A 16,516-nucleotide genomic window follows, 5' to 3' on the forward strand; every position below is an offset into this window, starting at 1 on the left:
GGACTGTTTTCCTTGGGTCCAGTTGTGGCGGCTCAGTCTGTGACTGTTCCTCCGCCCTAGACATGGTATTTATTTTTGGTTTTAACTGTATGCGGGCAGGCATCACGATGGTACTCCTCTTTTCTCTGGGAGGTATTCCATTTTTTTTATCCCTTTCCTTCGGGGGGTTCCTGGAACCCCTTTTTATTCTCCCTACTGGGGCTTGTCTCCTGGATTTGACGTTTGATTGGGCTGCCTGGCTTCGGACTCTCCACTACGGTAAGACGAATTCGCATACTAAAGTTATGGTAACGTATTACTGAAATGAAATTGAGGTTTTTCAATGTAAAACCAATTTTCATGATGTAATACTTACCATAACTTTATGGAGTCCCACCCTTCTGTTTCCTCCCCTTTCCTCCTCAGCCATTTTGCCCCTGTGGCTCCATAAAGGGTTTTTGAGGAAGGGAGACCACTCTATGTTACTCTCGTCGAGTACGAGATGAGGTACGGTAGGGAGACGGGATTCTCAAATCTTATGTTTGTTGGGGCTACAAAGATGGGTGTAGGTAGCGTATTTGCATACTAAAGTTATGGTAAGTATTACATCATGAAAATTGGTTTTACATTGAAAAACCTCAAATTAGTATGATACATATCTATTGGGTCAAGGTCACCTGCCTGGTAATACAGAGATTGTATACACTATACATGTAATGTATTTTGGTACACACAGATACTTCTCTGATGTCAGCTTTCTGACATTTTCTGGAACTTGGACACTTTCTTATATATGTATAGTGAAACTGTCACCAAGAAAAATTATCTTTTTAGCCAAGTGGTCTTTATACACACCAGGCAAATTTTGGACATGAGAATGTGATCTTATTATTTAGGCAGATGGTCTTTATACAGAGGTGGTCACTAAAGAAGACTTGACTGTACTGTAAACATACATCTTAAGAGAAAAAATGTTTTAGTAGTTTATATGCTTAAAATATCAGGCTTGTTATAATGTAGTTTTGTTTGTTGATAGGGACGGGAAACACCAACTAGCTCCCATAACTGGTCTATGGACAGATCTTACTCGGAGTACAATGGAGGTAAGGGCCATCATATACATATGTATATAAGTTAATGGCTGTAATTATTATTCAATTTATATATCCTAATACTGTATTCCTAAAGCATTGAGATATTTGAAAACAAAATAGTGTTTTATATAAAAATGTTGCCAAGATATCCTTTTATCATTAATTGATATGATACATACGTTCAAATTGTCACTAAAATGTTATTCAAATGGAAAATTTACTTGAGATTCTGATTTTAATAGAAAAAAAGAGAATGTAGAATGTTGAAAAGTTGAATGTTGAAATATTTATCTTTGTGATCAATCACATACTGATTTTCAAATATGAATAGTATATATGTTGTATTTCCACAGACACACCTCGTGGCCTGCCCAGAGACAATAATCTCCAACAGTCCAGCAGTATCAGTAGTAGTCGTAGCAGTCTGTGTTCTCGTGGGACCCCTCAAGATCCAGATAGAAACTCTCCCAACCCCAGGCTCCCCCGACCTCGCAGACACGACCACCCTGATAGGAAACACGGACTCAAAAAGGTGAGTTATCTCCCCAGATGTAGAAATCTTTACTCATTTTGATATATTTTACTTATATACCATTATTTTAAATAAAGATTGAAATAATTTAATCATTAATTTACCCCTAAAGATTCGTAATGGACTGTTTTGGTCTTTGAATAAGAAGAGCTCAAATGTGTCTACAGGGGTGAATGAGTAAGAAGCACAGAAATGAACTGATTCTATAAAATGTAAATATTTTGTTCAACTAACAATATATATCGGGATATAGTTAAGATATTCAAGACATGTGATGGTGATATATGATTTCATTTACATAGACATAATTCAGATATTGATATCTGAATGCAAATCAGTGAAGGTATAAAACAAAACAAAAATATAAAAATGAAATGCAGTGCTGTGCTTTCTGTAAACTCTTTTGAGAATAAAATCTTTATGATGTGTTTGTAGTTCATGAAACGATGGCAGTGGCAGGTTTGGAAGTTTCTAGATTATTCAAGCAATCATTGTTGTCTTTCACAGAACTTTTTTCTTTTGTCACATATAATGTCTAATATTTCTTAGTATTAAATCTTAACCACTGATTCTGTTCACATAATGTTGAGGTTTTTGAGTAATTGGTGACCCTACACACATTGTCACATTGATGATAAACTTGTTAGGCTTCACATTGGTACATGTCATTACACATTTGCCTTTCACTAACTAGAGGTTGATATAAGGTTAAATTCACAGTCGTCCCCATCAGGTGTTTTCCACCAACTTCTCCTCTCCTTATTCCATTTGCCATGGACATGTGCATGCACTGTAAATACACAAGTCTTAAAATTAGAGTTTTGCATCTGTAAATAAATAAAGTTTGACATCAAAAAGATGAACAAGGATTGTAGGTAAACAATGACTGCACATACTGTCTCCAGGTAATAATAGAATAGATTGTTATGCACTCATGAGTCTGCACTCGGTCTTCCAGCGAATTGTGGATGTTGTATTGGTCACTTATTGGGATAACTGATATTCTATTCTACCTATATTGTGGATGGCTACAGAACTTTTACGCAAATGATATTCCATATTTGCATATTAAAGAGTTAGCTCCCTTGTGGATAGGTATCGATTGTTACGTCATTATTTTGTGAGCACAATTCACGTCGCTTTCTCCAAAAGCTATGACGTTACGCTCGCAAACAGGTGACGTCAAAATCAATACCTACCCGCAAGGGTAGATAACTCTGTAATATGAAAATATGGAATATTACATAAGTAATTACATGTAACTGTATTGACTATTGAACTATTACTGAATTTGTTGAAACTGCACATATAATTACCCAATAATCAAAATATTTAATAAATTTATCAAATAGTTTTGCTGTTGAAAATAAGAACAAAAAATATTTTGTATTTCATGATTATCATTTACTTCTATATACACTGTAGTTGCCCTAGTACACATGGAGAAATCCACAAATTTTCAATTTCAACAAATTCCACAAATGTAATATCTAGTTTACACTATCAATGACAATATCTCTCCTTAACTAATTAAACCATAACCAATACCTGCTCAGATCAACAAATGACTGTAAAATAAAAGCCCAGTCTATATTTACCTTAATTTTAATTAATTCACTTGTAAATCTATCCCCGACAGAGACCCGAGGGAGGAAGCCTCAGTAGTCTTGGCGACAGTGGTATATCAGAGCATGACAACACAAACGGAGGCGGGGCTACCGCCGGCAATCTCTCCAGCCTCCCAGGCCCCGGGAAATTCAAACAAATGACAAAACAGAGAAATGCTCCCGATGCTGACAGTGGCTTCATTGGTTCTATGGTAGGGTCAGAGGTCAGTCAGATGTCGTCACGGCAACAGCAGCTGCAGCAACAGGACCAGGGGCAACCTTCGTTAAGGTTACGACATCCGGCAGATAATGAGGAAAGGTGGGACTTGGTTTAATTTCTAAAAAAGATGAAGTAATTGATTTCTAATACAATATCATGAATGCATTTTCTTGTGTCTCAATATTTTTTTTACACTGCATATGAACATTATAGTTTCAAGATAAGCATTCTAAATTTAAACATATGAATTTGTATTGTATATAGTGAGTATATCATCACAACGTTTATACTAAACTTTCATTTATATATTCTGTGCTAAAATCATACTTTTAATGAACTTTTTATCTGCAACAGGCCAAGGTCAAGGACGCGAGATATAGAGACAGCCTCTGTTTCAAGTTCACGGTCAGCCCGGTCTGGTAGGTCGAGACAGGATGACCGGCCATCGTCTCGGGGGTCACTGAGGTCAGGAAGTCGACGCGACATGACTACAGATATGAGTCGAGATTTCACAGACGACAGTTACACACTGACAGAAAGCGATATGAGTTTTGACTCCTCTCAAGTTTCTCGTCGTAGTCGACAGCGACCTCGCAGCATGGTAGAGGCTTCTATACAGGAGGAAGAGGAAGGTAAGGGTCAAAGGTCATGAAAGGAGGGGCAGTAACAGGATATGTCAAAAGACAATCTCTGTATTATGTTTATCTCATAGGGTTAGAATACCATCTAAGTTTGATTTAAGCATATACATATTGACCTCTATTTACCTTTTCTTCTTTTTCTCTCTTGATCTCTCAAGAGAGAAAATCTCTTTGATCTCTTTTATAACAATGGTACATTCTCTTGTTCTAAGAATAGGTAATTAAGATATTAATCTGGTTGAAGTAAAGTTAACAGCCCTTTTGTCTTTTTGATATTTGTTAACAGGTGGAGAAACATTAAAACCTGAGCAGAAAGCCACGGTTAATTTGGGTTGGCTAGCTGACCTAAGGGGTTAGACATATAGCCATCATTATTTGTGTTGTGTGTTTGTCCATTTATATTTTCACATCAATCATTTTCCAATATTCTCAGTTTGGATTTGTGTGTCCCTGTTATGTTTATTTATCATTATTTATTTTATAATGATGTTGCCAGTATTTAGATATCATAATGTTTGTTAACAAAAGTTTAATTCCGTACCAACTTTTAAAAACAATCTACATCATGCATTGCATGACTTGTCACTTTGGTTAATTAGGTGTAATATCCCATTAACAGCCAAGGTCATACAAGGATGGCATGACTGTCAATTACCTATTGAAGTTAACCTGTTTTTAGTTTATATGTCTATTCCATCTTTGTATATTACAGATTTACCTCCCTTGCGGGTAGGTGTCAATTGTGACATCATTATTTTGCGAGTAAAAATTAGGTCATTTTCTCTGAAAAATATGATGCTACGCTCGCAAACACATGACGCCACAATCTGAACACCTACCCTAAAGGGCAGATAACTCTGTAATATGCAATAACAGAATAAGAAAATAAGGCAGAAATCGCTTAATGATATATAACCTGTCTTATGATCACAAATGCATGTGTTAAACAGTCATTGTCTGAGTAAACGTTGTAGCATACATTAAATAAATTGCAAAGTCACATGCAGTACACATAAGTTGATCGACAACTGGCGATCCATTAATACTCCTTCTTCCTTTTCAAATAGGAATTAGATGTTGGTTTCAAATAGGAATTAGATGTTGGTTTCAAATAGGAATTAAATGTTAGTTAATTATTATAAGAATCACAAATAAAACCAAAAATTGTCACGACAAAACCTTTGACATTAATTATATTTACTGAAATTTAATTTTATCTTACAGTTGGAAAGTAGCAAGACATTTTCTAAACGTCAAAAAGTTACCGGTACATGAGGAAATATTTTTTCTAATTGTTCACAAAGAAAAATGAGAAGATAGATCAAATCCAGTTAGTTAGTCGATTCCAAACAGATTAAAATTGATTTTTGTGCTGACACATACCATCCACTCCTCACCATATTTATGATTATATCCCTGCTATGATATTTTATATTTTATATTGTTATGTAGACCCACATTTATGTAATACATACCCTCCTCTCCACCCCATACCCACTCCATATCTCCTCCGTCATCCATGTTTTGTGTTTTGCTAAGCTTTCTATGATTTTAGATATGCCTAGATGTTTTTATCATGGCTATTAGTGTCTCATAATATTTCTGAAAATTTCTTTCAAGATTTATTGAATATTTTGCTTTAAATTTCTTTCAAGATTTATTGAATAATGCCAGATTTTAGCTTTGTGATTACAGAAAATATTAGCAATGACGTCATATTTTATAACCAAATCAATGACATTTTATTAAGTGCTCATCTAGTACCCGTAATAATTAAATGCTTTACAAAGTTCAGGTCAGTTAAATTTACCTACAAAGCATTAATTAGATGTAACTATATAAAGATAATAGATTATGAATGATGTATAATTTTATTGCTTACCTTAACTACCTTTAATTATACCTACCTGTCTACAGTACAGTTACAGGGTGTACTAATATGACTGGGATTGTGAATTCTATACGGTTAAATTATATAGTACTTATTCTCTTAATAAAAACACCATCTTACACCTAAAACCTGCTTTGAAAATCAATTTTTGGGCCGTTGATTAGCCATTGATTACAGTTAATACTGTATCAAAGTAATGAAGAATCATCAAGTAAAATTATAGAAATAGTTGTAAACCTTCTGTTCCTGTTTCAGGGCGGCCACCAGCCACACCTAGACAAACAAAACAGAAGTCACGGGTCGAACCTCATCAACCCATCATTCGTACCCCTGGTAAACCTCACAAGTCAAAAGCTGCCGATGTCTCCAGGTCATCACTGAATATATCCGGGGAACATCTTACACCACGTGCTACACCCAATGTCAGCTTTAATGAGAGTCAGGATGTCTTTTTGTCAGGGGAAGACACACCCAGACAGGAAAATCAGGAGGTATACAAAGAGGAGCCAAAAATAGAGGCTCAAAAACCTGCCACAGTTACCAGGCAACCACAAAAACATCGCCGACCACAGACACCACCAGCTGCCAAAGTTGAGAGACCATCAACTCCAAGAGCCAAAGGTCGAGAGGTTAGTAGAGGTAACCAAGGATATGTGAAGACTCAGGAAAGACCAAAGGAAGAGACAAAACCTAAGTTGATGGAGGACAGAAGTGTGGGGTCGGACAGTGATGACACATTAGAAGGCTCAGAGGCAGCTACCGTGGCAACAAAGGCATCAGAAGGAAGGTAAACATCACACAGTATTCAAATGAATCCTTATAACTAATTTTACATTCTATGCTTTTACCATTGTGTCTACTTATCAAATTGTTCATATTTTATATGATATTTTTCTTTGATTACATTCATATGTTATGTCACTATTACATACATCTCATCTTTAAATGTCTTTATTTCAGTGAGAAGTTTCGGCTCCTACAGGATGAGATTGGTCGTCTCAGGGACGAATTTCAAAAGGCAACAGAACAACAGCGGCAACAAATGATTCAACAACAACAGCAGCAGCAACAACACATCCCACCGCCTCCACCACAACCTCAACAGCAACAACAGCAGGACGATTATCACTTCTTTGACCCAACAGAGGATGCCTACGCTTTCATGAGAGGACCGCGTAGAAGGGCAAATTCTTTCTCAGGGGCAGGTGTGAGAGATTGGGACGACTGGTGGAAGTACCCACTGAATAACCCTAATGATGGAGCTGAAATACCCCTGGGTTATGCAGCAGCAGATTCATATGCCACTCCAAGGAGACAAGCAGCAGCAGCTGCGGCCGCGACTGCTGCTGCTATGGAAACAGGTCAAGAGGCACGACCTAGAGGTCGTCATCGTATCCGGAAAAAGTATCGAAAGACAACATCGGAGAATGCAGCCCAGACTCAAGCTGGTTATGACTCGGATCAGTCACCAACAAGAGCTACGGCCTCAACTGTCACTGATGATCAGTTGTATAATTATTATGTGCCTCGATACCAACATCCCACACAGATGGCCGCCACCCCCCAGCAGACCCCACAGAGAGCAGCACGGTACAGCTCTCAGCCAAACCTCTACTATGCAGCCTACCCTACAGCCAGTACCCAGCCCCAAGTCTATGCTGCCCCTCCACAACCCGCCCAGCAATACACGCCCAGAACTGCCAACTATGCCACACCCATCTCTGCTGGATATGGACCTAGATCAAGGCAGCCGTCGCAATATAGGCTCCCCTCATCACCACAGCAACAACGCACTTATTCTTACGATGACATTGACGTCCAAGGTCAAGGTCAAACTTACCAACAAGCCCCTGTGGCTTATATCTTGACAGACCAGGTGCCTGCGGCGTCTGAGCCTGTGTACCAGACAGATGTAGATAGTGCTGTATGTCCCCTGTGCGGAGGCGTTGGGTACCATACCCATACTGAGCAGGAGGCACCACCCCAGGGAGCCACGCCCACAGTCGTGTACACATTACCACAGCCAGTTAGAAGGTATATAGATATGTATATACTCTCATGATTTTGTATTTTTTAATAGCAATAATGATAAATGTTGTTTCAATTCTCTATAGCATGCATAGATTCACAATTCCATGGCATGGATTTGAATCAAAGAAATGGACAGCATAAGAAAAGTTAAGGAAATTAATGATGCTTAATGACAATATTTGTTTCTTCCATTTCTCAATATTTGGTTGCTCATATTTTTGCAATCATAACAATGCGGAAATATCATTCCCACAAAAATTATCAGCTACCAGTATACAGTATTTGAAGCTCAGATTGTTATTTTTCTTTGTTTGTTTGAAAAGATCAAGACCAAGACAAAGATCTAAATCAGCCACTAGAGTGCGCCACTATTCACCTGAAGGAAGACGAAGGTCTCGCTATCTTGTGAGAGAATATCGCAGTGAGAGTGAGAGTGCAGAGTCTGATGATGAGGTCTACCTCAGAAGGTAAAATTAAAATCACAAAGAAATGGCTTCTCACCATCAGTTAACAGATATATGTGTATACAAAAATGTATCTTTTTGAAAATTTCAAAAACTTAAAAAAATTTTAATAGAAATTTGATTTTAAAAACACACACAATAGATCATGAAAAAATCATTGTCATAATCAAATAATTTGACAGCAATAATTTTATGAAAGTATTATTTTCTGTAAAATGATATATTCAAATGCATTATGTCGGTGCTAAAATATAGTTTTATGATTAAGATTTGTTAACGCGTCTTGTGAATTGTGAATTTGAATAGGAGTAGAAGCTCTGATAGACGTCGTAGAAGACCAGCTCGCCGATACAGAAAGGTAAAAACTGGTGACCATGGTAATGAGGACCATGGTAACCTTGGTGATGGTGTCTGCACTACTGTCGAGACTAACCCGCCTAACAATGACTCTGATGAAGGGGTACGTCATGATTCCGTTCAGACCCTACAGATAGCCGTTACTCTTCGTTCACACAATAAGGGTCAGTTGGCATCAAGGGCAATGACCTAGATAACGATTTAGAATTTTCCTGGATATTTTATCCTAAGGCCAATAGTCCTGTATTAACAGTAATTCTGTCGCTGCATATTACAGGGTTATCTGCCCTTGTGGGTAGGTATACAATTATGATGTCATTGTTTTGTGGGCAAAACTTAAGTTGTTTTCTCTGAAAAATATGATATTGTATTCACAAACATATGATGTCATAATTAATATTTATCTGCAAGGGCAGATAACTCTAAAATTGAAAAAAAAAAATTGAAATACAGAATGGGATGTTTGATATTATCCATCTGGTATGCATATATAGTTACTAATGTTGAGTATAATGTCTTTTGATCTACAGAGTTGTCTGTTCTTTGAAGCAGGGATTGAATGTTACATCATCTGTTTGTGAGTTTAGCATCCTTCAGCTCATTCATGAAAAGGGACATTTCAACTCATTCCCCCCTGGAAATTCATAATGCACTCTTCAAGCTCTTTGAATAAGAAGAGTCCATATGTGTCTCTAGGGGTGAATGAGCTAATATTATTCTCACAAATCATTGATCATGATGTACCATTCAATTCCTATCTACAAGGGAAGATAACTCTATAGCCATTTTGGAAAAAAATAGAAAGAAACTTCTTATATGCATGACCTACAAATATATTTGACTAATATTTCATATCCAGTACTTACAGCTAGAGATGACTACAGTTATGGTAGGCCCCTTTTATAGCTGTATATTCAACTAATGATGATACAAAAGTTAAAACGGATGTGAATAAATCCATATTTCCCAAGGCTACAGAATACCTCCTTCGTTACAGAATACCTCCTTCGTTAGGGTCAGAGTAACCTGTGATCTTCTTTTCACTGCTATGTATATCAATTATATCACTTACTCCTAATCCTAAAAAGAACTCAACCCCTCCAGCAAATCTGTATCTACCTCTGTTTCTCTGTAATCTCTGTATGATATACATGTCTGGTAGTTACTGTAAAAGTGGAATTATTTGTGGTGTGGAAATTTTCACTTACTGCATATGTTTTTATTTACTGTTGGTAAACTCTTTTAATAGATATATATATATATATATTCAATAAATCCTTGTGCAAAATTATCAACTAATTCAAATTTTGCCATGCGAATAAGATTATGAATTTACAATGTAACAATTTGATTATTATATTGCAAAAAAAAACAAAAAAAAACAAATGAAAAGCTGACCTTAAATAGTGAAAATATCCACACACACAAATATCCATGTTTACAATATTAATTCTTATTTGTAAATACTGTTGTATGTAGTTTGTATTGCCCTTGTGATTTCTTTTCTATATATACTTATACTCTTTTCGTATTCACAGAATGTGACATTAATGCTTCTTATCTTATTTTAATTGATCTAACCATCTATAGCAGGTGCATACCTGTTTTATGTAGTTGGTATGCATGCATTTAAACACTTTGAAATCTTTCACGACTAATCCTGTATTCATATGTGCATGCACCTTTATTTTTATTTCCAATATTATTAATAAATTTAATGTAATCATAAATATTGATGATTTAATTTTATGTATATCCATAATTGTAATTAAATTGAGAAACCAGTATTATATCTTGATTCATGTATATGTAAACTCAAATGCATATTGGTAAGATAAATGTTCCTATTATTTTATAGGTCCGTTTGAGACAATAATAACTAAACTATAATGTTATCAAATAACTAACTAAATATACAGCTACAGATCAAGCGTGATTTTGATCAATTCGTGGAATGACTTTTGTAATTCCTTCACATAAATGTACCATACACTCAATCTTATAGATAGTGATTTTTGTACTATATGTGAGTTTGTATAAGATACCAGTAAGTAGATATAAGTTTAATTTGTTTAATTGAACCTTCTTCAATTCCGGTTAATAGGGTTTCAGTCAGTTTGTATTAATTATACTACAATGACTAATAATTACAGGAGTACGAGGACGCTCTGAACCAGTCCCTGAACCTAACGGAGGAAATCGATGACCTCACGACAAAGATGATGAGTACAGTCCGAGGTGAGCTGAAACGGGCAAAGAAACACAAAGATTTCGGCTCCTCAGTATGGTGAAAGACAGATAGGAGGAGAATGCTGTACAGACAATGTAGGAAGGCAGTCAGTAGAAAGATACAGCATAATCTACAAAACTATTCTGTCAGATACAGAGGAGGTTCGGCTTAATGCATAAAGGAAACACTATGCATGTTTGCATACCTGACACAAGGAAGAATGATCTTGCATGACTGATTGAAGAAATGGATTCATTGTAGGATCATATTGGATTTGATCTCCAAATTAAGCAGGTCATTCTGTGCATGGACACTCATGTGGTGTACGTATGCTTACTGAAGGGTGTATGGTGTAAATTCCTGGTACATTTGTAGATGAGTACAAAGAGTTGGTGATATGCAATGTGGTGTAAGTTTAGTATGTGAACCAGAGCTCCTTGAGGCTGTAAGATATCAAAAGGTATCTCAAGACTTTTGTGATGAGTTGCATACATAAATATGAGAAAAAGAACATGCATGTATCGGTTGATGTTTACGACATACATAAGAGAGAATATGTATTGTTTAATAAAAGAAAAAATTACTAAATCGAAAAGATTGCCATATTTATTGACAACAGAGTGTATGTACTAATGAATAAATGAAAGAGGTTTGGAAAGCTATGAATTTAGTGTACTATACAGTTGGAAAACACAATTCCATCGCTGTTGTTCATTAAGTGTAGATTCATGCCATTGTGATGAGATACTTGGTCAGTGATATTTTTCTCCCCCCTCTGGGTACCAGGGAAATATTGAACAAAAAATTAACATTCCTATGTTTCTGGACTTGCATTTAAAATGCAATGAGCAATATACATATAACTGGTTTAATAATTTGTATTTTACATACTTATATAATCATTTTAGAGCGTACAATTTTTTTCAGTATTACCAACTTAATTGCCGTCCATTTTTACACACAAATATACCCATTGTATTCATTTTACATTCCTCTTCTATATATTTGTTCAGATATGGTAATATTATGTGAAATTCAAGTTTCCATATTAATGAACAAAGTTGTAATTAAGCCAGTAATAAAAGAATCATTGATTGGCGTGTCATTTCCATCAATAATTTAAGGATTATAGAAAGAAATAAAATTAATTTGTTTAAATTGAATTTATGTCAGAATCACAAATTTTTCATCTGTAAAAACAACACAGCCTTACCTTAAATGCATATCACAAAGAAGATATTTTGCAATACAGATCTGTAATTTCATCAAATATTTGTACTTTTTTATGCTGATTACCTCATAGTTTTTTCAGAAAATCTTCATCATGGTCATTAGATGGTGCATGTAAATAAAATTCATTTGTATATTAGTAATACATTGATATATAGTCATGTTCAGCAATCACTAAATAATGATAGTGTATGATGTAGTACCTGCATTTTATTATCACATTCCTTACTTTATAATACTATAAAATAAAATCAAAGTGCATGATATTTCTTTGAGTAGATGATGCAGATTTGTATTGATGTATTTATGCTACCAGCACATTATCAAGTACTCTGGAGTATTTAACGTTACATATGATGTTTTAATTAAGTCATATGCAGTTTGTGTAATTTTCAATTAAATATTATTTTATGGTATCATGCAAATACCATTTGAATTATATTCATAAACGTACTATACGTCCCAAGGTTTATATGTTGCGAATGTATATAGACGTCACATATTTAATTATAAGGTCCTTAACGATGTTTATTGACCCCGTAAGAGATTGCATTACTGTGATATCATTTGTACCTTATCTCATTATATTATTATATATTTTATTTGTGATAAATAGCAAACATGATCAAATCAGTTCTGTGATTGATATTTATAATTTTACCTGGTTTACATCCGTCCCACCAATACACATTATAAGTAATGTATCCGTCCCCTTTTTAAATCTTAATGGCACAGTTAAATTGTAGAGATTTTTTTTACGTTTTTTAACTAATAGTCTTTTATTTTATTTGTACATTCCTTTGTATAATACTTTATACACGTAGCAGACTTTATTTTCACCAAAGTCTAATTATATAACTACTTTTATATATAGTTATATAATAAAAATATATTTTCTTTATCGAAAGGTTCTGATGTTAATTCTCCTGACTTGTATGAATGTTTTATTTTAGAAGTATACCTACAATGCAAACAAATCTATTTTAATCAGAAATATAGTTACAGTAATTCCTTTTGTATATGATTTAAATAATTCAATTTTGCTTTTTACGAGCATTTTCATTGGCTTAAAAATTTACTTTATCAGCCAATAAAGGAAAAAATGGCATCGCCGTTTGTAACGTTGCTACTGATTGGCTGAGATGACGGCGCAATGATTTCATAGACAAAAGAGTCCCAAAATGAATTTTGAGTTTTGAAGAGATCATCTTTAGTAATTTTAATTATAAGGATTAATTTGAATAGATTTTTTTATGTTATGGAGATATAACACAAGAATCTGAGTGTACTCTCATCAAAAACCGCTTTGCGGTTTATTTAGAGTACACTCAGATTTTTGTGTTATATCTCCATAACATAAAAAATCTATTCAAGTTAATCCTTAAATACAGTTGAGCCATGTTATCTCATTCACCCCTGAAATATCATTATGGACTGTTCTAGTCCTTGATTTAGGAGAGTCTAAATGTCTTAGTTGTGAGTGAGCTATCAATATCCTTATAGCTCAAGCTCGGGCACTGACTTCATGTATAGTTGAAACATTCTAAAAAATGTCTTTCCTTTGGCAGACCAAAATGTTTACCCAATGACTGCAATTATAGAAAAGATTCTAGTAGTTTTTTTTAAGAATTAAGATTATATTTACAAATCATTTCCTTTAATATGATTAGAAATCTTGCCATTTAGCAGTTCTCAAGATGTTCTATAGGAATGTAGGAGTTAACTCCCCTTGTAACTTATTTAAAATAATATTGAATGTTGTCCAAGGACATATATCTCACTTAAAAATCCTTGGTGTGTCATAAGTTTTATCATTCTGATATTAACACTGTAGTTGGTAATCTAATAGTTGTGTATTTTAAAGAAAATTATTATAAATTATATATTTCTATAATAGCAATATATTTCATCGGAATTCATTTCTATATGTACAGACTATGTCGTCATCATTTCATAGCAATTAATAGAGTTTTAATTATAATATTAATTTGGTAGTTTATATTCTGTTTGGGAAAAATCATAGAGACAGATAATAAATGCAGCTTCCATATAATATATTTGCACTAGAACTTTTTCAATAAAATGTAGCCATAACTATATGTTCATCAAATTACCTTATGTAGCTGGAAACTTTTGACAGGTGACACGTCATTCAGCACAATGTCAGATGATAAGTTAGCAGACTATTGTAACCTTACATGTTTATGGTATACTAATAGGTAGTACTAGTAGAACAAAACACAATGGAACAATAATTTCAACATACTATTTTAAAACTTTGTAAAATACTGTGTATATAATTATATATATCAAAGTGGTATTATACAGGCTTAGAGCCGAGGTAAATTATACCATACTTTCAGTTTCCAAGATTTCTGTATTTTGAATATTACATCATGAAAATTTGCTTCATAAAGATAAACCTTAAAATAATAATATATACTAAAATAAAGCTGAGGTTTGATTGTGTAAACTTAATGGCAAGAAAGTGTGAGAGAAAACCAACTAATCTATATGTGCTAATGTGTTATAACCACAAAAATAAACACAAATCACCCCTAAAAACACTTTTGAACTCTTCTAAATCTAAATCTGGATTAGTTAATTATGTTCTTTTAGGGGTGAAGGTGTTTAGGATGAGAATATGTTTGCTTAGCCTATTTGCTATTTGTAGTTTGAGATATCGTCTTATAATTAATTTATCATTGGTATAGACGTATTGTATAGATGTTGTACACGACATTGTATGACCGTGTACTCGATATAATTTGTATTCCTAGTGTACAGCACAGGCTTACAAATAAATTGTGATAATAATTGCATTGTATACCTGTGAACAGGACCCTGTGCATACATTATATAACTAAGCAGTCACAATTAAAATATATTTATGTACAATATTTCACTGTTTATCATTATTTATCTCCCCTTGGAATGATGAGCGACATTTTTTTTAGGTCAATGAGACCAATTGTGTCGTACTGGTATCTTCAAAAGTGATGGAACCTTACTCTTATAATTTTCCGCTGAAATGACATTAGTGCGAGAGATTGCCTTTAAGGGTCATTCCATCGCCATTTAAAAAACAATAGTCTTATAAACATTATCAGGTATCACATGTTACAAGAGTTAGTCTCATTACTAAGTAAGAGTCCCTAATTCACTTCTTACCTATCATACCATTACACTCCAACAAAACTTACTGATTCACCATCATATTTCTTACCAGAAAGTCTTTGACTCCAAATATAGCAAGTTTACCATAATAGTGACCATAAAATATTTACTATGACGGAAATATTTCAAATCAATTCAAAGATTTCTTCCAGGGAAATTTCCAAATGATAAAGTTGAGGAATTAAATAATTATCATGTAGTTGTGAAAACATCACATTTACAGCAGTAATTCATGTAGGAAATTTTATGGCAAGTCCAGAATACTAATTTTCAAATTTTGTTGAGTACAGTACCAAGAAATATAAAGGGTTCACAAAATCCCATGTGAAATTGAAGTCCTTTAAATCACTTAATTTACAGGTGAATATTGTCCGAAAAAAATATTTCATGAACAAAAAACTACCCGATACTATATACTATTTACAAAAGCACAGAATTAATACCCTTTTGTGAATGGAGTGAAGATAATTTGTTATATGTTTATAATTTAATTTCATATGTTGCACCCATTTCTATTGGTTAGATCTTTGAGGTTATTTTTCCATAGATTGAAAGAATTGTAAGTCACGTATTATGACATCATAAATGCAACACGTTTTCTCGGGGGATTTTAAAAGCAGCACAGTCATTGGCCAAACTAAATTATCGGATAAAATATCAATGCGCCACATCTCAATTTGTTTTATTGTAAAAGAAAGTAAAATTACAGAAATTTATGCCTAATTAGTACCTGATTGAGTTTTCTGAATTGAATCATAAGCATTGTCCTCAATATCTTTTGAGGTTATGAAGTCGTAGACAAAAAATGGACGGACATTCTTTTTCATAGAGGCTTTGCTTCTATCAAGAATGTCCTTCTGTTTTTTGTCAATGACTTCATAACCCTAAAAGATTTTGAGAATAATGTTTAAATATTAAATCTTCATCCGATCACTATATCTAATCCCTCTGTGTAGTACAACGCGATGAACATCAGGACATCACACCAAGGCATTATTACCCCTGCCAGATGAGCTAAAATGAGTGTTGATGACCATCTGAAATAACTACTAAGAGCCTCAAA

At 34.2% G+C, this 16,516-nt stretch overlaps 1 protein-coding gene across 5 annotated transcripts in view; it reads left to right on the plus strand.

Moving 5' to 3' along the window:
* Positions 1-12,441, plus strand: part of LOC138321689 (microtubule-associated protein futsch-like) — a 44,823-nt gene extending 32,382 nt beyond the window's left edge. For all 5 annotated transcript variants that reach the window (XM_069265571.1, XM_069265574.1, XM_069265575.1 and 2 more), the window contains 9 exons: positions 1,016-1,082; positions 1,427-1,605; positions 3,245-3,531; positions 3,787-4,064; positions 6,220-6,751; positions 6,925-7,998; positions 8,319-8,462; positions 8,766-8,817; positions 10,970-12,441. In XM_069265571.1, coding sequence (XP_069121672.1) covers positions 1,016-1,082; positions 1,427-1,605; positions 3,245-3,531; positions 3,787-4,064; positions 6,220-6,751; positions 6,925-7,998; positions 8,319-8,462; positions 8,766-8,817; positions 10,970-11,107 — 2,751 coding nt within the window. In that variant the 3' untranslated portion in view covers positions 11,108-12,441. The remainder of the gene's footprint in view (positions 1-1,015; positions 1,083-1,426; positions 1,606-3,244; positions 3,532-3,786; positions 4,065-6,219; positions 6,752-6,924; positions 7,999-8,318; positions 8,463-8,765; positions 8,818-10,969) is intronic.
* The last annotated feature ends 4,075 nt before the right edge of the window (positions 12,442-16,516 follow it).

Source organism: Argopecten irradians, chromosome 4 (genome assembly GCF_041381155.1).
Source record: "Argopecten irradians isolate NY chromosome 4, Ai_NY, whole genome shotgun sequence".
NCBI lineage: Eukaryota > Metazoa > Mollusca > Bivalvia > Pectinida > Pectinidae > Argopecten > Argopecten irradians.